This window comes from Schistocerca gregaria, chromosome 2 (genome assembly GCF_023897955.1).
Source record: "Schistocerca gregaria isolate iqSchGreg1 chromosome 2, iqSchGreg1.2, whole genome shotgun sequence".
Taxonomy (NCBI): Eukaryota; Metazoa; Arthropoda; class Insecta; order Orthoptera; family Acrididae; genus Schistocerca; species Schistocerca gregaria.
Genome location: NC_064921.1, coordinates 797,025,413 through 797,040,992, shown reverse-complemented (window position 1 = coordinate 797,040,992; position 15,580 = coordinate 797,025,413). Strand labels below are relative to the sequence as shown.

At 43.5% G+C, this 15,580-nt stretch overlaps 1 protein-coding gene across 3 annotated transcripts in view; it reads left to right on the top strand.

The window, feature by feature from the left end:
• The window catches only part of LOC126335071 (uncharacterized), a 151,634-nt gene extending 141,205 nt beyond the window's left edge, over positions 1–10,429 (top strand). For all 3 annotated transcript variants that reach the window (XR_007564811.1, XM_049997955.1, XM_049997956.1), the window contains one exon: positions 9,360–10,429. Coding sequence is in view for 2 of the 3 variants with exons in the window: in XM_049997955.1 (XP_049853912.1) it covers positions 9,360–9,458 (99 nt within the window). In the remaining variant the exon portion in view is untranslated. The remainder of the gene's footprint in view (positions 1–9,359) is intronic.
• Positions 10,430–15,580: the final 5,151 nt, after the last annotated feature.

The following is a 15,580-nucleotide window of genomic DNA, read 5'->3' as shown; positions in this document are numbered from 1 at the left end:
AGATGCTGAGCCAAATGCAGTCAATCGCTCTGTTTCAGAGGAAGTCTCTTGACCTGCAAGATGTGCCCATTTAACAGAGGGGGAGTCCAGTGGTAGGTGCATAATGCGGTCCCTTAGATTTGTAACTGTGTAGAATGGGAAGTAGTTCACTGTGCACATGGTGGAGTCATCACAGGAGTGAAGAGTCATTCTGGATGCCATGAAAAGCACAGCGATACAGCTAACTGCTGGTGGTGGCTCGTGTTCGTACTTATGATGAGTGTCACTTCGGATCAAAAGAGATTCTGTGTGGTTTCTGGTGCCAAGCTGAAGTGGTAAAGACTGTCAGTCTTGCTTGTGGGACCTAGGCAGAGTTCACCATTTGCACCACTATCATGAGGACCAATTTCAGACCTTTGGAACAGAGCCAGTTGAGTATCTGAATAGGAGACTCACATGGTTCTGTGAGCATCTGGGCAGCGTGTTCCCTGGCTAACACAACAGGGTAGTAGGATTTTGGATTTCACTTAATAGATCACTGGTACATTCTATACAGGTGGCAGCTACATGGGTAGCAGGGGCTGTGACCTGAGCTGAGTTTAGGTTAGTGTGTCTCACAATAGTACAAAAAATGCTTTGGTATGGGGCAAAAACAGAATGAGGGTAGACCAAGGAACATTTGGTACTGTGGTTGTAAATTGACATACTTACGTTGGGAAAGAACCATGGCTCCAAGCACTAATAGTGTGCTGACGCTCAAATTCTTATAGGTCCTGAAAGCTAGCTAAAGTCAGAGGTAAGTTCAGTCACAATTTCTATAAAAGGCGTAACAGTGTTCATAAACGTAGATTAAATAAAGTTGGTGGTGATGTGCTTGTTGCAATTCGACAGTTTATCTTATATTACAATAGAAGTAGCTAGTTCTTGTGAGTTAGTATTGGAAGACCTTATATTTGACAATGGGAATAAATTAATAATTGGTTTCTTTCGCCGACCCCCTGTCTTGGATGATAGTTGTTGAAAAATATGTCATTTCAAATAGATACTCCACTCTCAAAATGATAGTTGCTTAGTGACTTCACCCTCATTGTGTCCTGCTCTCTGCCAATTCACCAGTCTTTTTCTCCTCTCTCCTCCTCTCCTTATCTCCTCCCCATTTCCCCTCTTCCCTCTCTTTATCTGCTCCCCGTTTCCCCTCTCCCTTCTCTTTATCTGCTCCCCGTTTCCCCTCTCCCTTCTCTTTATCTGCTCCCCGTTTCCCCTCTCCCTTCTCTTTATCTGCTCCCCGTTTCCCCTCTCCCTTCTCTTTATCTGCTCCCCGTTTCCCCTCTGCCTTCTCTTTATCTGCTCCCCGTTTCCTCATATCTCTTCCTCTCCTCTTGTGCAATCCCCCCCACCCGTCTCCTCCTCTTGTGCACCCCCCCCACCCGTCTCCTCCTCTTGTGCACCCCCCCCACCCGTCTCCTCCTCTTGTGCACCCCCCCACCCGTCTCCTCCTCTTGTGCACCCCCCCACCCGTCTCCTCCTCTTGTGCACCCCCCCCCACCCGTCTCCTCCTCTTGTGCACCTCCCCCCACCCGTCTCCTCCTCTTGTGCACCTCCCCCCACCCGTCTCCTCCTCTTGTGCACCTCCCCCCACCCGTCTCCTCCTCTTGTGCACCCCCCCCCCCGCCCGTCTCCTCCTCTTGTGCACCCCCCCCCGCCCGTCTCCTCCTCTTGTGCACCCCCCCCCCGCCCGTCTCCTCCTCTTGTGCACCCCCCAGCCCGTCTCCTCCTCTTGTGCAGCCCCCCTGCCCGTCTCCTCCCCTTGTGCACCCCCCCCCCCCCCGCCCACCCGTCACATCCTCTTGTGCACCCCCCCCCCGTCCCACCCGTCACAACCTCTTGTGCACCCCCGCCCACCCGTCACATCCTCTTGTGCACCCCACCCCCGCCCACCCGTCACATGCTCTTGTGCACACCCCCCCGCCCACCCGTCACATGCTCTTGTGCACACCCCCCCGCCCACCCGTCACATCCTCTTGTGCACCCCCCCTGCCCACCCGTCTCCTCCTCTTGTGCACCTCCCCCCACCCGTCTCCTCCTCTTGTGCACCTCCCCCCACCCGTCTCCTCCTCTTGTGCACCTCCCCCCACCCGTCTCCTCCTCTTGTGCACCCCCCCACCCGTCTCCTCCTCTTGTGCACCCCCCCCACCCGTCTCCTCCTCTTGTGCACCCCCCCCACCCGTCTCCTCCTCTTGTGCACCTCCCCCCACCCGTCTCCTCCTCTTGTGCACCCCCCCCACCCGTCTCCTCCTCTTGTGCACCCCCCCCCCCGCCCGTCTCCTCCTCTTGTGCACCCCCCCCCCCGCCCGTCTCCTCCTCTTGTGCACCCCCCAGCCCGTCTCCTCCTCTTGTGCAGCCCCCCTGCCCGTCTCCTCCCCTTGTGCACCCCCCCCCCCCGCCCACCCGTCACATCCTCTTGTGCACCCCCCCCCGTCCCACCCGTCACAACCTCTTGTGCACCCCCCCCCCCCCCCCCGCCCACCCGTCACATCCTCTTGTGCACCCCACCCCCGCCCACCCGTCACATGCTCTTGTGCACACCCCCCCGCCCACCCGTCACATCCTCTTGTGCACCCCCCCTGCCCACCCGTCTCCTCCTCTTGTGCACCCACCCCGCCCACCCGTCTCCTCCTCTTGTGCACCCACCCCGCCCACCCGTCACATCCTCTTGTGCACCCACCCCGCCCACCCGTCACATCCTCTTGTGGCCCCGCCCACCCGTCACATCCTCTTGTGGCCCCGCCCCACCCGTCACATCCTCTTGTGGCCCCGCCCCACCCGTCACATCCTCTTGTGGCCCCGCCCCACCCGTCACATCCTCTTGTGGCCCCGCCCCACCCGTCACATCCTCTTGTGGCCCCGCCCCACCCGTCACATCCTCTTGTGGCCCCCCCCTCTCCACCTATGGTGCCCCCCCCCCCCCCCTCGGTCTATCCCGTCGCTCCACAGCCTTCCAACATTGCTCCTGGCAGACTCTTCTTACTTCCTTCTAGTTGTTGCATCTTGCCTGCTGTGCGAGGCAATGTTGGTTTCCGTCCCTCCCTCCCTCCCCCCCCCCCCATATGTACCCTACTATCCCTCCCCCATTCCCACCCCACTCTGGATTGCTGCTTCCTTTCAACACAATTGTTGTAGTCTGGCTAGAGCATCCGAATGTAGCAACCGTGTGTGTGCGTGTGTGCGTGTGTGCGTGTGTGCGTGTGTGCGTGTGTGCGTGTGTGCGTGTGTGCGTGTGTGCGTGTGTGCGTGTGTGCGTGTGTGCGTGTGTGCGTGTGTGCGTGTGTGCGTGTGTGCGTGTGTGCGTGCGTGCGTGCGTGCGTGCGTGTGTGCGTGTGTGCGTGTGTGCGTGCGTGCGTGCGTGCGTGCGTGCGTGCGTGTGTGCGCGTGTGTGCGCGTGTGTGCGCGTGTGCGCGCGTGTGTGCGCGTGTGTGCGTGTGTGCGCGCGTGTGTGCGCGTGCGCGCGCGTGCGCGCGTGTGTGCGCGTTCGTGTGTGTGTGTGTGCGCGCGCGCGTTCGTGTGTGTGTGTGTGTGTGTGTGTGCGCGCGCGCGTTCGTGTGTGTGTGTGTGTGCGCGCGCGCGCGCGTGTGTTTTTCCCTTCCTTTTTCTGAAAAAGGATTTGGCCAAAAGCTCAGTGTGTAACAGTCTTTTCATTGTGCCTGTCTGCAACTCAATGTGTCATCTGTACAGTGAATAGCAACCTATCCTTTTCATATTTGTTAATGTTGATTAGTCTTCTTGCTGAGTCCCTAGAATTTCTTGCTCCTGTTTTCTAATTTCTGCGTGTTTTAGAATGCCTCCAGCAGTTGTGGTCTCTTGTGGGTTTAGGGCTTCTGTTATAAGCTCGAACATTTTTGAAGTGGGATACCTGTATATTCACCCTATATTCCATCTTTAGTTTAATTTTCCTGCTGTTTCTATACAGATTTTCCATTTAAAGGGTTTACTTATTTCTGCAGGCCTGTTGTTGTTGCTATTTAGTGTAGTTTTCCTGTGTCATGTTGTTTTTTTATTTAGACACGATCACTGCCAAATTGTCAGCAAATGCATTTTGCATTCAGAATTTCCAATGTTTGTTCTGGAAAAAGTTATAAGTTATTAGGAGGTGGTGGTGGTGGTGGTGGTGGTGGTGGTGGTGGTGGTGGTGGTTAGTGTTTAACGTCCCGTCGACAACGAGGTCTATAGAGACGGAGCGCAAGCTCGGGTTAGGGAAGGATTGGGAAGGAAATCGGCCTTGCCCTTTCAAAGGAACCATCCCGGCATTTGCCTGAAACGATTTAGGGTAATCACGGAAAACCTAAATCAGGATGGCCGGAGACGGGATTGAACCGTCGTCCTCCCGAATGCGAGTCCGGTGTGCTAACCACTGCGCCACCTCGCTCGGTATAAGTTATTAGGAGAGATATCAAAATGCACTAAGTTAAATAGCAAGGGATGAGATCATCATCTTCCTGAGCACCTGTACATATATTAAGAAGCTCAGATTTGATCAAGAAAGTGTACTTTTGAAGTTAGATTTTTAAAATTTTGGTAGACTTGTCTTCCTGTCCACTCTGAGCACTTCTATACTGCCACAAACAGTTGGTCTGTCGATAGTAATAGACATTCTTAAATTTTACAAAGGTGACATTTGTGTATGTACATTTTTGGATCCTTAACATTATTTTAGGTTACATATCTATTCTGTGCACAGTTGACTCGTATTGAATTCTGCCATTATTTAAAATATATTATATTTTGTGAGACTAATTATATCTTATATGTGCAATACTGTACATCACTGGAGTATAGAGAGTGTTTTTGTATAAGTACTTCAAGGTTTCTGTGTTGTGATAGCAATGTGTGAAACTGTTGCCATAGGTTAGTTAAACTGGGAGTGAGAGTTTCAACTTTCAGTGTGGCAGTATCTTCTTTGTGTTTGAGAGACCATTATTCCATTGGACTTCGTATCTAACTTAGAAAATGAACTTGTGGATTTTAAAAATAATTTTAACTATCTATCACACGATTCGTAGTGTGTCTCGGTGACTCACAAGGAGATCCTCATGTGTGGGATTGACTCTTTGAAGCAATATATATCATAATAGAGGTTAGGGTCCCAGGCATCTCAATCTGGTGGTCCGTCATTGGCAATTAATCAGTGGAAAAAAATTTGGAATTTCACATTGTCCTTCCAGAGCCTGAAGGAGCAGATAGTTTGTTGGGTTTTTATCCTGTCAGATGCTTATAATTTTTCTTTTATTTTTAAATCTTTATGGAAATTACTGTTAATCGTTTTCATTCACTTGATTGGTTTAAATGTATTTATTTATTTATTTTTTGAAATTTGTAATCATATGTCACGTAAGTTTAAAGGTTGTATTAAGTGTCTCATTTGCTCTTGCTTTCTTTTACAATCACACTTTTTATATTGGAATATTTTTATTTATCCATCATAATATTTTAATATTTGAAAATTCCAATCTATTTATACTGGTTGCGCAGTGCTGTGGAAAATGTATTTCTTGTTGCATATATAAATTATTTTTGTGGTAATTGTCGTACAAACATTTTATACATAAATTCTTGTTGCAATATGGACAAAATTATCGAGGTGAAGAATTAAATGAAAGAAGGGACTATAAATACAACAAAAATCAAGCAAAATGAGGAATAGAAAATGATTGCAATAACATGGATGAAAATATAAGATGATAAAATGGAAGAAATTAAATTGAAGTTAATACATAACATACATATTTTAGATAGCATGCACAAAGACTTCAAAAAATCTGGAAGAAAAAATATGAGCAACTTAGATAATTAATATGATGATTTAATATGGTGTAACAAAACGATTGGTGTAATCAATTTGTTTCAGTATCATAACTGCTTCACCAAACCAGATACGTGGTGTTATGTCTTACCTAGTGCGTCTTAATGTAACGTTATGAGAGTAATGGGGGCAGTTCGGTCTGTACTTGTCTTGCACTTTTCTGCCGAGTTCGCTCACATTCACGCGCAGAAATGTTGTCGTACTCCTGGTGATTGTGTCAAAATGTTTATGTCTACGGTTGGCTTGTGTTAATACTTCTGTGTGCTTGAGCAGTGCTGGGCTATAACGAGTTTAGAAAATTTTCTCTTTCCTGTTCCCATATGATCTTGGTGCACAAGAAATTGATGACTGCATTGCTTAAAAGAGGCATCTGTTCTTAACACAAGAAGTTTAATTATAAAGTTCTAGTTTCAAAATGCTTAAGAAAACACTGCCGCCCAGATTGATGTCTAATTTGAATGGAAGGTTATCGAAAAAGAGAAAGTGTTATGAAACAAGAAAAATTTAGCAAAAATTTTCCCACTAGGTGGTGCTGTGAGCTACAATGTAATGTAAATGGGTTTGGCAATAAGAGACTGATGAACTGCAATGTGACGGCTGTGATTTGAGTTGCACATTAAACCAGCTGTGCTGTGCAATGTTCAAGACAGCAGCAGCAGTTTTTAATTGCTCTGAGGCTATAAACTGCAGAAAAAGCGACAATGAAATTGGTATTTAATAGTCGTGGCATAGGACATATTCATTATGCTGTCACCATTTTCTGTCACAAGTTGAAATCAAAGAAATGGCATGTTCCACAACTGATTGGAGTGTCAGTGTCATGTTCAGAATGTATTGCACAGTGTGTGCATTCAGTTTGGCTACATTCGTAGTTGGAGCACTTAATGCAGCATCTTTCAGGTAATCCCATAGCCAAAAGTAACATGGACTTAAGATTAGGCGATCGGCATGGCCAGGTTGTAGGGAAATGACAGCGGATAATTCTAGCATTTTCAGAATCCCTCTGCAACAGCTGCTTCATTGGTTGTGCAATGTGTAGAAGAGCACCATTGTGCATAAAAATGATCTTACCCACACATCCAAGCTGTTGAAGGGTTGGAATGACATTGATGCACAAGAGACACTCATAATGTTTAGCAGTGACAGTACAGATAACAGGACCTGCAGGGCCCATCTCCTCAAAAAAAAAAAAAAAAAAAAAAAAAAAAAAAATGGCCTTACTATAAGCAAAGCTGTCAGCTCACACCACATTGTTACCTTTGCAGAATAAAGTGGTACTGATTGTGGGAGTGAATTTTCTGTTGCCCATGCCTTCAATTCTGTGTATGGATATGTTGTTGGGGATGGAAATGGGCTTCATCTGTCCACAGAATGTTAAATAGCCATTCATTGTCCACTTCCATGTGAGCAAGAAATTCTAGAGCAAACATTTGTCTTAGTGGCAGGTCAGCAAAGAAGCAACTCCTGAACATGGGTAATTTTGTGTGGATAGTGATGCAGGAGGTTTAGTGCAATTTCATGCTCCGTGGTTATAGTCACACTCAAAGTTCAGCCAATTCCCTGTGCACTGAATGTTTGCGGACCACCACTCAACCCCTCCTGCTATGCTAGTAGATACATCTTCCACTGATGTGAGATAAATTGTTTTCCTCCCTCTGCCACATCACACGTCCGGGGTGGTGGTGGTGGTGGTGGTGGTGGTGGTGGTGGTGGTGGTGGTCAGGGGGGGGGGGGGGGGGGGAATGAGTAGGATTGCTGAGAATGGTGACAAACAGAAAGCAAATGAGTGAAAAATTGTTAACAGCTTCAGAATTTATTTAACAAGTAGATTTTGTTACCTATTGGAATTGGAGAACAACAAACCTCATACAGATATAGATGGAATGTACAGTACTGAGAACCTGTCAGGTAAGTCTGGAAGTAGTCCTATTTCTAGGAAGCAGTCATGAGAGGGTTGTTGGCAAACTACTACTACTACTACTACACACACACACACACACACACACACACACACACACACACACACACACACACACACGATCGGTTCGTCATTTTTGTGAACAAAGTGGTAGTCTTAGCCATTAACGTAAAACATAGGACAAACGTGTAGAGATTTTAGCAAAGATGACAAAGTGCTGATACTTGAGGGAGTTGGAAACAGCCAGACTAAAACCATTGACTTCAGTATTAGGGGTGACCTGGAAAAGTAGAAGCAGCCACTGTGCACACAAGTGTTGCTGTTGTTAGAGGTCCTGTGATGCTATGACAGGCTGTAGATTAGCTCTGCAATGAAGTGAGTGGACACAGGCCTGCTGAGCTCCTTCGAACAGGTGCGAGATCTTATTTTGGTGCTGAACATGTGGCCAAGGTCAGAAAGGAAGCCAGGATAGTCTAGTCAAAATTTTCTGAGTTGGAAGATTTTTCTTGCTTATAAATTGTTGCTTGACTGGGAGATCTCTTCCACCACCCCTGGATCTACTGTTTTTCCAAACCAAGGCAAAAACTTAATATTGCTTAACAGATGCGAACAAAGTGCTGATTCCAGAATAGATGCATGCTCTGCTACCATGTCAACGTAGCAACATGCTCTCCCCTGCACTCCCCTACCTACATTTTAACTTGGGCGTGTTCGTCCTTCAGACAGTGGCCGATTTCAGGGGTGCACCCCCTGTGTTCCAAACCGCGACATAAATAAGCCAATGTATTTAACTAATTTCCCTGTTCTGTCTTACAGATTACCTATGATGGATGCCTACTCCTAATTCCTGACCCCTTGACTTCCTGAACAGCGCTGTTTCAATTGCTGATATATGATATGCTTCCTAAGGCCTCCACCTGAGTAGAAAAGATTAAGACAAATTACCAGATCCATTACCAGCACTGTAAGCTCTTGTGTGTCAATTCTAACTAAATTGACTGTATTCCAAATGTCCAGATGTTTTTGCTATTGGAGCTTTAAGGGAGACGACACAAATCACTCTGTGACCAATAATGCAAAATAAAATGTGTGTGACACTTCTGTAATTATCTACTACAACAATTAATCAAAAATGATGCTAGAGATCTTCTTCAATAAAATAGCTGTCCTTTTATGTATTTTATTCAACTGTCGACAACAGAAACACACCCAATAATATCTCTCTGTCATGTTGATGAAGCTGACAAATCCAAACCATGCACTTAAAGCAGCCACAGTTTTGTAAGTGTTCAAAGAAGATTCTTGTTTTGAGATAATTTAGTTTAAATTTAAATGGTTTGCTTAGCACTGATATTAGCTGTAGGTGCCATTTAATTAATTTATAAGACACATTTGACCTGTGGTAACCAGGTTCTTCTCTTCCATTGCAAATATTGTTTGCATTCATGTTCTTATTTCATATGGAAATAATTCACTCAGAAACAGAATTGGCTTTAAACCATCTTTTCTGGATCTTGCACTTGCTTCATAAATATCCTCTCCCCTTTCCCTTCCAGCCATTTTCTGACAGATGTCAGTGTTTTAATGATGCTTTGTAATTTTCAGAGGGCAGAGAGGGAAACAGCAAAAATCTGTGCCAAGGAACTGTCTGTTACCTTGCAGAAACTGATTGCTGTTGTTGAAGCGCTGAAAGAACGCAAGTGATTGGAAGATGGCTGTAATATGGTTAGTTCTTTATTATTGATATATAGTTGCAAGTTTCCATTGACCTTTCTGGTTAACAAAATACTGGCTTCAACAAATCCAGTAATCATTGTTATGTAGTTGATCCTGATAGCTTCTTTCAAGAAATAATTCATCATTGAAGAAACAATATTAAGTGACTTCTGCAGATTTCAAACAATTGGTATCCTCGACTCGGCACACTTGCTGTAACCACGAGGAAGACAAATTCTCCATTCTCAACAATGGAAATGAACTGAAAGAATACCTGCTAGTGAAAAAAAGTGTAAATTCCAGATCACTGCTACAGAATGACTTACTGAGTACTGAAATTTTGGAAGCTCTATGAGGCTCTTTATGGATGATGATGTTGCTCAGATGAGAATGGGAAATCGTGTTTTTCCATCAACTGACGCTGTAACTTAAGGTCAGCTTTCCAACACAGATACACGATAGTCAATAACAATGTGCTGTAGCTGTGTGCACTTTCGCATTTAAGTGTCAAATCGACATTCAGTTACATTGTATTGTTTCTCCAATGACAAATTATTGTTTTCTTGTGGTGTGTCACTTAAGTTCTGCATACCTCCCGAGTACAGAAATACCTTGAAAGGAAGTGTGTCCTCTGGTATGCCTCTCAATATAGGGAAAGATTTACAATGAATGTTGACTAATAAATATTTATCTGAATTTCCCCTTTTATTAAGCACTAAGAAAGTTCAATAATATGGTTTTCAGATTATAACAATTCTATTAAAATTTTAAAATTAATAAAAAATAGCAAATTTTGTTTTTTGGCTTGTAAGTGATTTCTGTTAGCATATCACAGAATGTTACTGTTTGTAGTAGAATGTTACATATCTTAGTTTCTCCTTGTTGATCTTGATTTGCTGTAATATAATTTTATATCTGGATTCATTGTGCATATAGAAATAAAAATTATCTACACATGACTTCGATGTTCATTTCCATGTTATTAATTAAAACCAGTAAAATACACTAACTTTTACAAAGGCCTGACTGTGGCAGAGTCTGACTATGCTGCCTTTGAAGAAGACTGACTGACTTGATTTGACTGAGTGCTGTGGTCACTGCCACATCACATTTAATAAAATCACATAATCATCTATTGAATTTCATTATCCTCTGATACTATTACAGTTTTAGTTGTTTAACACTTTCATGTAAACTCATAAATTTTACTTTCAAACACTGGTTGTTTGTCATATTTTAATTATATTTTTAATATGTTTTCAGATTCTGTATGTGTTCTTGATTATGTCGCAGATTACTACTACTACTACTACTACTACTACTATTCTCTCTCTCTCTCTCTCTCTCTCTCTCTCTCTCTCTCTCTCTCTCCTTTTTTTTATGTGAAAAATTGTCATGTTCCAGAGATGTACACAGGATGATAACACTGGAAAGTTTTATGGGCAGTAGATTGATTTATATTATAAAACTTGTACCTGATACAAAATTGAAAATAATGTCCTTGACAAACTGGAAATATGGATAGACAAAACAGCAGTTATTCAGAAGGTGTGAGAAAAATATACAGCTATAGAATCGAAAAGTCACAAATTAAGGTATCGGTCATTTCAGTATTTGTTGTCCCAGTGTGCCACATCCTGTCCCCCTCCCCTACCCTCAGAATATTGCACCTACAAATTCTGCATGAGGCTCTACCATAGTGTGCCTCAAGCAGAGCAAAATGTTGCATAATGACATATTATTTCTTACAAATTGGCAAAATATTTGAGGAGCCAAAGTTTATACAAAACTGCCCTTTTTGGCACCCAAAAAAGGCAAATATGCACCCCTTTAAGAGAGTGGAAGAAAAGGGGAACCAGCTGCCCCAGTCTTAATCTCACCATTCTCACCAAAAATTTTGGCATGCAGGCATGATCAAACTACTTCAACACAGAACATTCTAAATCCTTCTACCCAGTCTCTCTTTTAGTGAAACCTTCATACTTGGTATCTCCTCTCACTGCCACTGTGTATATATGTCTGTCTCACATTGTCACCTTTTGCTTCCATTGGCAGATTTTCCTGTCTGTCTCACCAACTCTCACTCTTATCACCCCTTTACCTTGTGCTTCCTTACCATTGTCTCCTGCTCTGCCACTTTCACTGTCGCTCTGTCCCACCGCCACTGCCATTGTCTTTGTCCCTTTTTTTTTTTTTTCCCATCCATTGCCACAGTCTCTTTCTCACTTACAGTCCACTGTCTTTCTTGTCAACAAACATTCTCTCCTCCCCACACGTGTCCTCGAGGATGGTCTGCTTGAGGTTTTGACACACCTAGACTGAGAAACTTGGGTGTAGGAGATGGGAAAAAATGGCAAATTGTTTTATGTGAAATTTTGCTGGTCAGGGGGCTGCAGCTGCCCCAAGCCTGTGTATGGTTTCTACTCACTCTTTTTTTTTCATTTTCTCCTCTCTGTAGCTCCCATTGCGTCTACATCCATCCATCCATTTTTCTCTTCTCCTGTCACTGACCATCTCTGTCTCATCTCTCTTTGGTTCCTACTTCTATTGTCTTCACCCTTCTCTCTTTCACTGCCCCTTTCTTTCTCTCCCATAGTCATCTCTGTGCTACACTGTTTCGGCACAAAAATGTGAATATGTTTGCATGGCAAAATTCTTGGTACGGAAGGTGGAATGAGGCAGCTGTTTCACCACATTTCTGCTAGCATCTTTGTAAGAGGAGCATAGTCACCTTTTTTGTGCTCTGTCAAGAGTATTTTGCAGCAGGGTGTGCTGCTTATATAAAACAAATTCTGTAGGTCAGTGAATGCTTGACAGTTTATTTATATACTTCAACACATTCACACACTTCAAATTAACAAATAGTATGTGTAATATAATGTTAACACATAATTGTCTCACATCCAGTGCCAGTTATCTATACTGATTTACGTAAAAATGCAAAACATTTTATATTGCAGCATAACCCCCAAACAGTGTGATGTGATTTGCAGGTATAAAGAATTTAGTATGACAGTGTTTCTTAAAATACTTTCACTAGCTGATGCCACCATGAAATAATTTCCAGGTCAAGACTGGGTAAGTGGGTACAGTTCAGAGAACACACTACACACTGTTTTTGTTTCTGTTTGTTACCTACTGCTGTCTCAATCTTTTCCAGGAAGTGATTTCCAGTTGATAGTCTTGAGAGTCCAGATGGACCACGTCGGGGGTAAAGATCTTTGCTTTGTGCAAGATCTGCACAGATAACTGCCATGAAGTGAGATGTTGTGAGGCGTTTTCCAGTTACTTTATTGTATAATATGCAGGAATTTACACTGGCCATTAGTATAACATGGAATGCCAACTTTCGCCACCACTTAACAGTTCAGTGTTCAAATGCGCCATATGACAATGCTGATCTGATAAGTCAACACCAAACTTGTTTTTATTGTAGTCCACTACACGGGCTGGCTTTGACTTCTCTCTTCCTCTCTGATCAGTGAAAGTGACCATCTCAGCAGTGTGCCTTGTACTTATCACATGCACATTTCTTTTTTCCTTCCAACACAGTGCTAACGTATTTCCTCTACTCCTGAAAATAAGTTCACCTCACTGAAGGTTCGGAGCTTTTATAGCATGAAGCAATCCCTGCCGAGATTTTCTTGTTGTTCCCACAAGAGCAGTTTTTGCAGCTTCCAGTTCTGAAGCAAATATTGGACTTGTGTAGAATCTGTCTGTAACCAAAGTGTAGCCTTTTCCTGAAAGATTTGCAAGCAATGTCTTTACCAGAGTCACTGTGTCAGACCTTTCACCCACGTAAACAGAGAAATTCCAGATGTAACCTGTGTCAGATTCGGAAACACGTACAGTTTCATACTGTATTTATTTGGTTTTTGTGGCATGTACTGTTTGAAATATCCACGACCTCGAAATTTAAACATGCCTTCATCTATTGTAATTTTTTGAGATGGCGTATATGCACCTTGCAAGTTAGCACACACATTATCTAGGAGGGGTCTCACCTTGTGCAGTGGGTCATAGCCAGTTTCTCCTTTCCTCTTAGCTAAGGAATTATCACTAATATGGAAGTTTCTCAAAACAGAAAGAAATCTGTCACGGCTCAAGATGTTTGGACAGAAATTACACAACACAACAGGGTTCTTGGACTAGTGCTCTCTTATACGTGGCCTCACACTTACACGCATATGGACTACAATTGCCAGAAACTTCCTTATTTCCATAAGTGTAACTCCTTTCCACTTTGATAATGAGCAGGTGGGTGAAAGGGAATTTGTGCTTCGTAATTTCCTGATGCATTGTTGAGCATACAGATTAGTTTGTTCCTTTATATGTTTCATCATACTGTCTGTCAGGAAATTTGAAAAAAATCCAGAAGTGCACTGTTCTGATCTAAACTGAAAACATTGCATATTCTGTATTGTCTTGAGAATAGATTGATATCTGGTGCACAATCAGTAGTCGTCCAACCCTCCTCAGAATCGGTGCGGCACGCAGGTCTCGGCTTCCCCCACGCCATCAGTCTCGCTCGTTCCTCAGGCACAATATCGATGGGATTACTTGCTGCTGAAGTGCTTGGACACCTGCTCTCCTCTTCTGAATCTATCAGAAGAGTAGTATATGCAAATAAAATCATATAGCGTACTGAGAGCTTTTTCAGTGAAAATCTGGACAAAATTATGTATGTTTTTTTGTCAGACTTCTTTACCTGAACTGCCAGAAACTTCTTCATGAACATAGTCCACATTATCATCAGAGTCATCTACAATATCTTCCTCTGACAAATCGTCACTTTCTTCTAAATCATGATATAACTTGTGAGCAATTTCTTCGTCCGTCAAGCCACACTTCGCCATGTCGACACTACTGAGACTGCGCGGGAAAAAATCGCCACTCACAAAACCCGACACATAAAAAGGGAAGCACACCCTTCCACAGCATGTCGACACCATCTAGTGACCAATACTCAAACTACAGTCCATGCAGTGCCTCCCAGACAAGCTGGAGCCGCAAGAACACACAAAGGAAGGAAGGGAAAGAACGAGAGGACGCACCCATAAACTTATGGACGCTGGACTTTTGGGCAGGCCACACATGCTCGTATTTTTACTGGCGTCAGCACGTAAGTGCTAAGAAGATTTATTGGGGGAAAGTCCTGTTTTGTGTATTTTGTTCCATGAGGTATTCCACCTAGTTGAAGACATTCTTGGAGCTTTGACGAGCAGGCAGGAGAGTCTTCTGCGTCAGCCATGCTCTCACGTCAGCCATGCTCTCACGTCAGCCATGCTCTCAAGGAAGACAAGTGACCAGAAGTTTAGATGAGTAATGTGTGTATGTTTGTATCAGGAAAAAACACTTGCTATTAGCTACCCAGAAGGTCTCCTGTAACAAAATACTGAACATATGATACGTGGTTTTATTTAAAGGTGCACCAGAGTTGCCTAGTCTTGGCTTTTGGTAAAAATTAAGTTACTTCAGAGATAAGAATATTTAACAAGTTGAAGGTTCGGAGACTGCTCCAAGCTGAAGATCACAATGAGGTAACTTAAAATATAAACGAACCCTTGCATGTGGCAACCCTGGTGTGAAATGAGCGGGAAGACAATTGAGTAATATAGGTACATCAAACTGAAAATGGGGGTAACAAGATTTAACACCAGTAAGGAAGATCTGGGCACAAAAGTTAAAAGTGTGAATACAAGAAGCCACTATTAACCAGGCAATATGGATATAGTCGGAATGTACGTTCTTCTTTCCAGAAGTACCAATTTTAATAAAGTAACAGGTGTTGGTAACAGCAATACTAACCAATACTAAAATTACTGTTCAGGATCCAATACAAACAACTGGGTCAACTGAAGATAGAGATGCAAGCAATTGGCTTTAGCCTATGATGTAATGGTTTACTCACAGATAGTCTTTACTTTAAAAACATAGATAATAAATCAGCTTTTTTAACTAATTAATGGAAAATCTCATATAAAGATGTGAAACAATTACTAACAAAGAGATAGAGGGGCTGGCCAGTACTTACCTCAGCTCAGTACAGCCGATAGAAACACAAAAAACAACCGAAAATTTAAGTTCCTAGCTTTCGGAATAAATGTTCC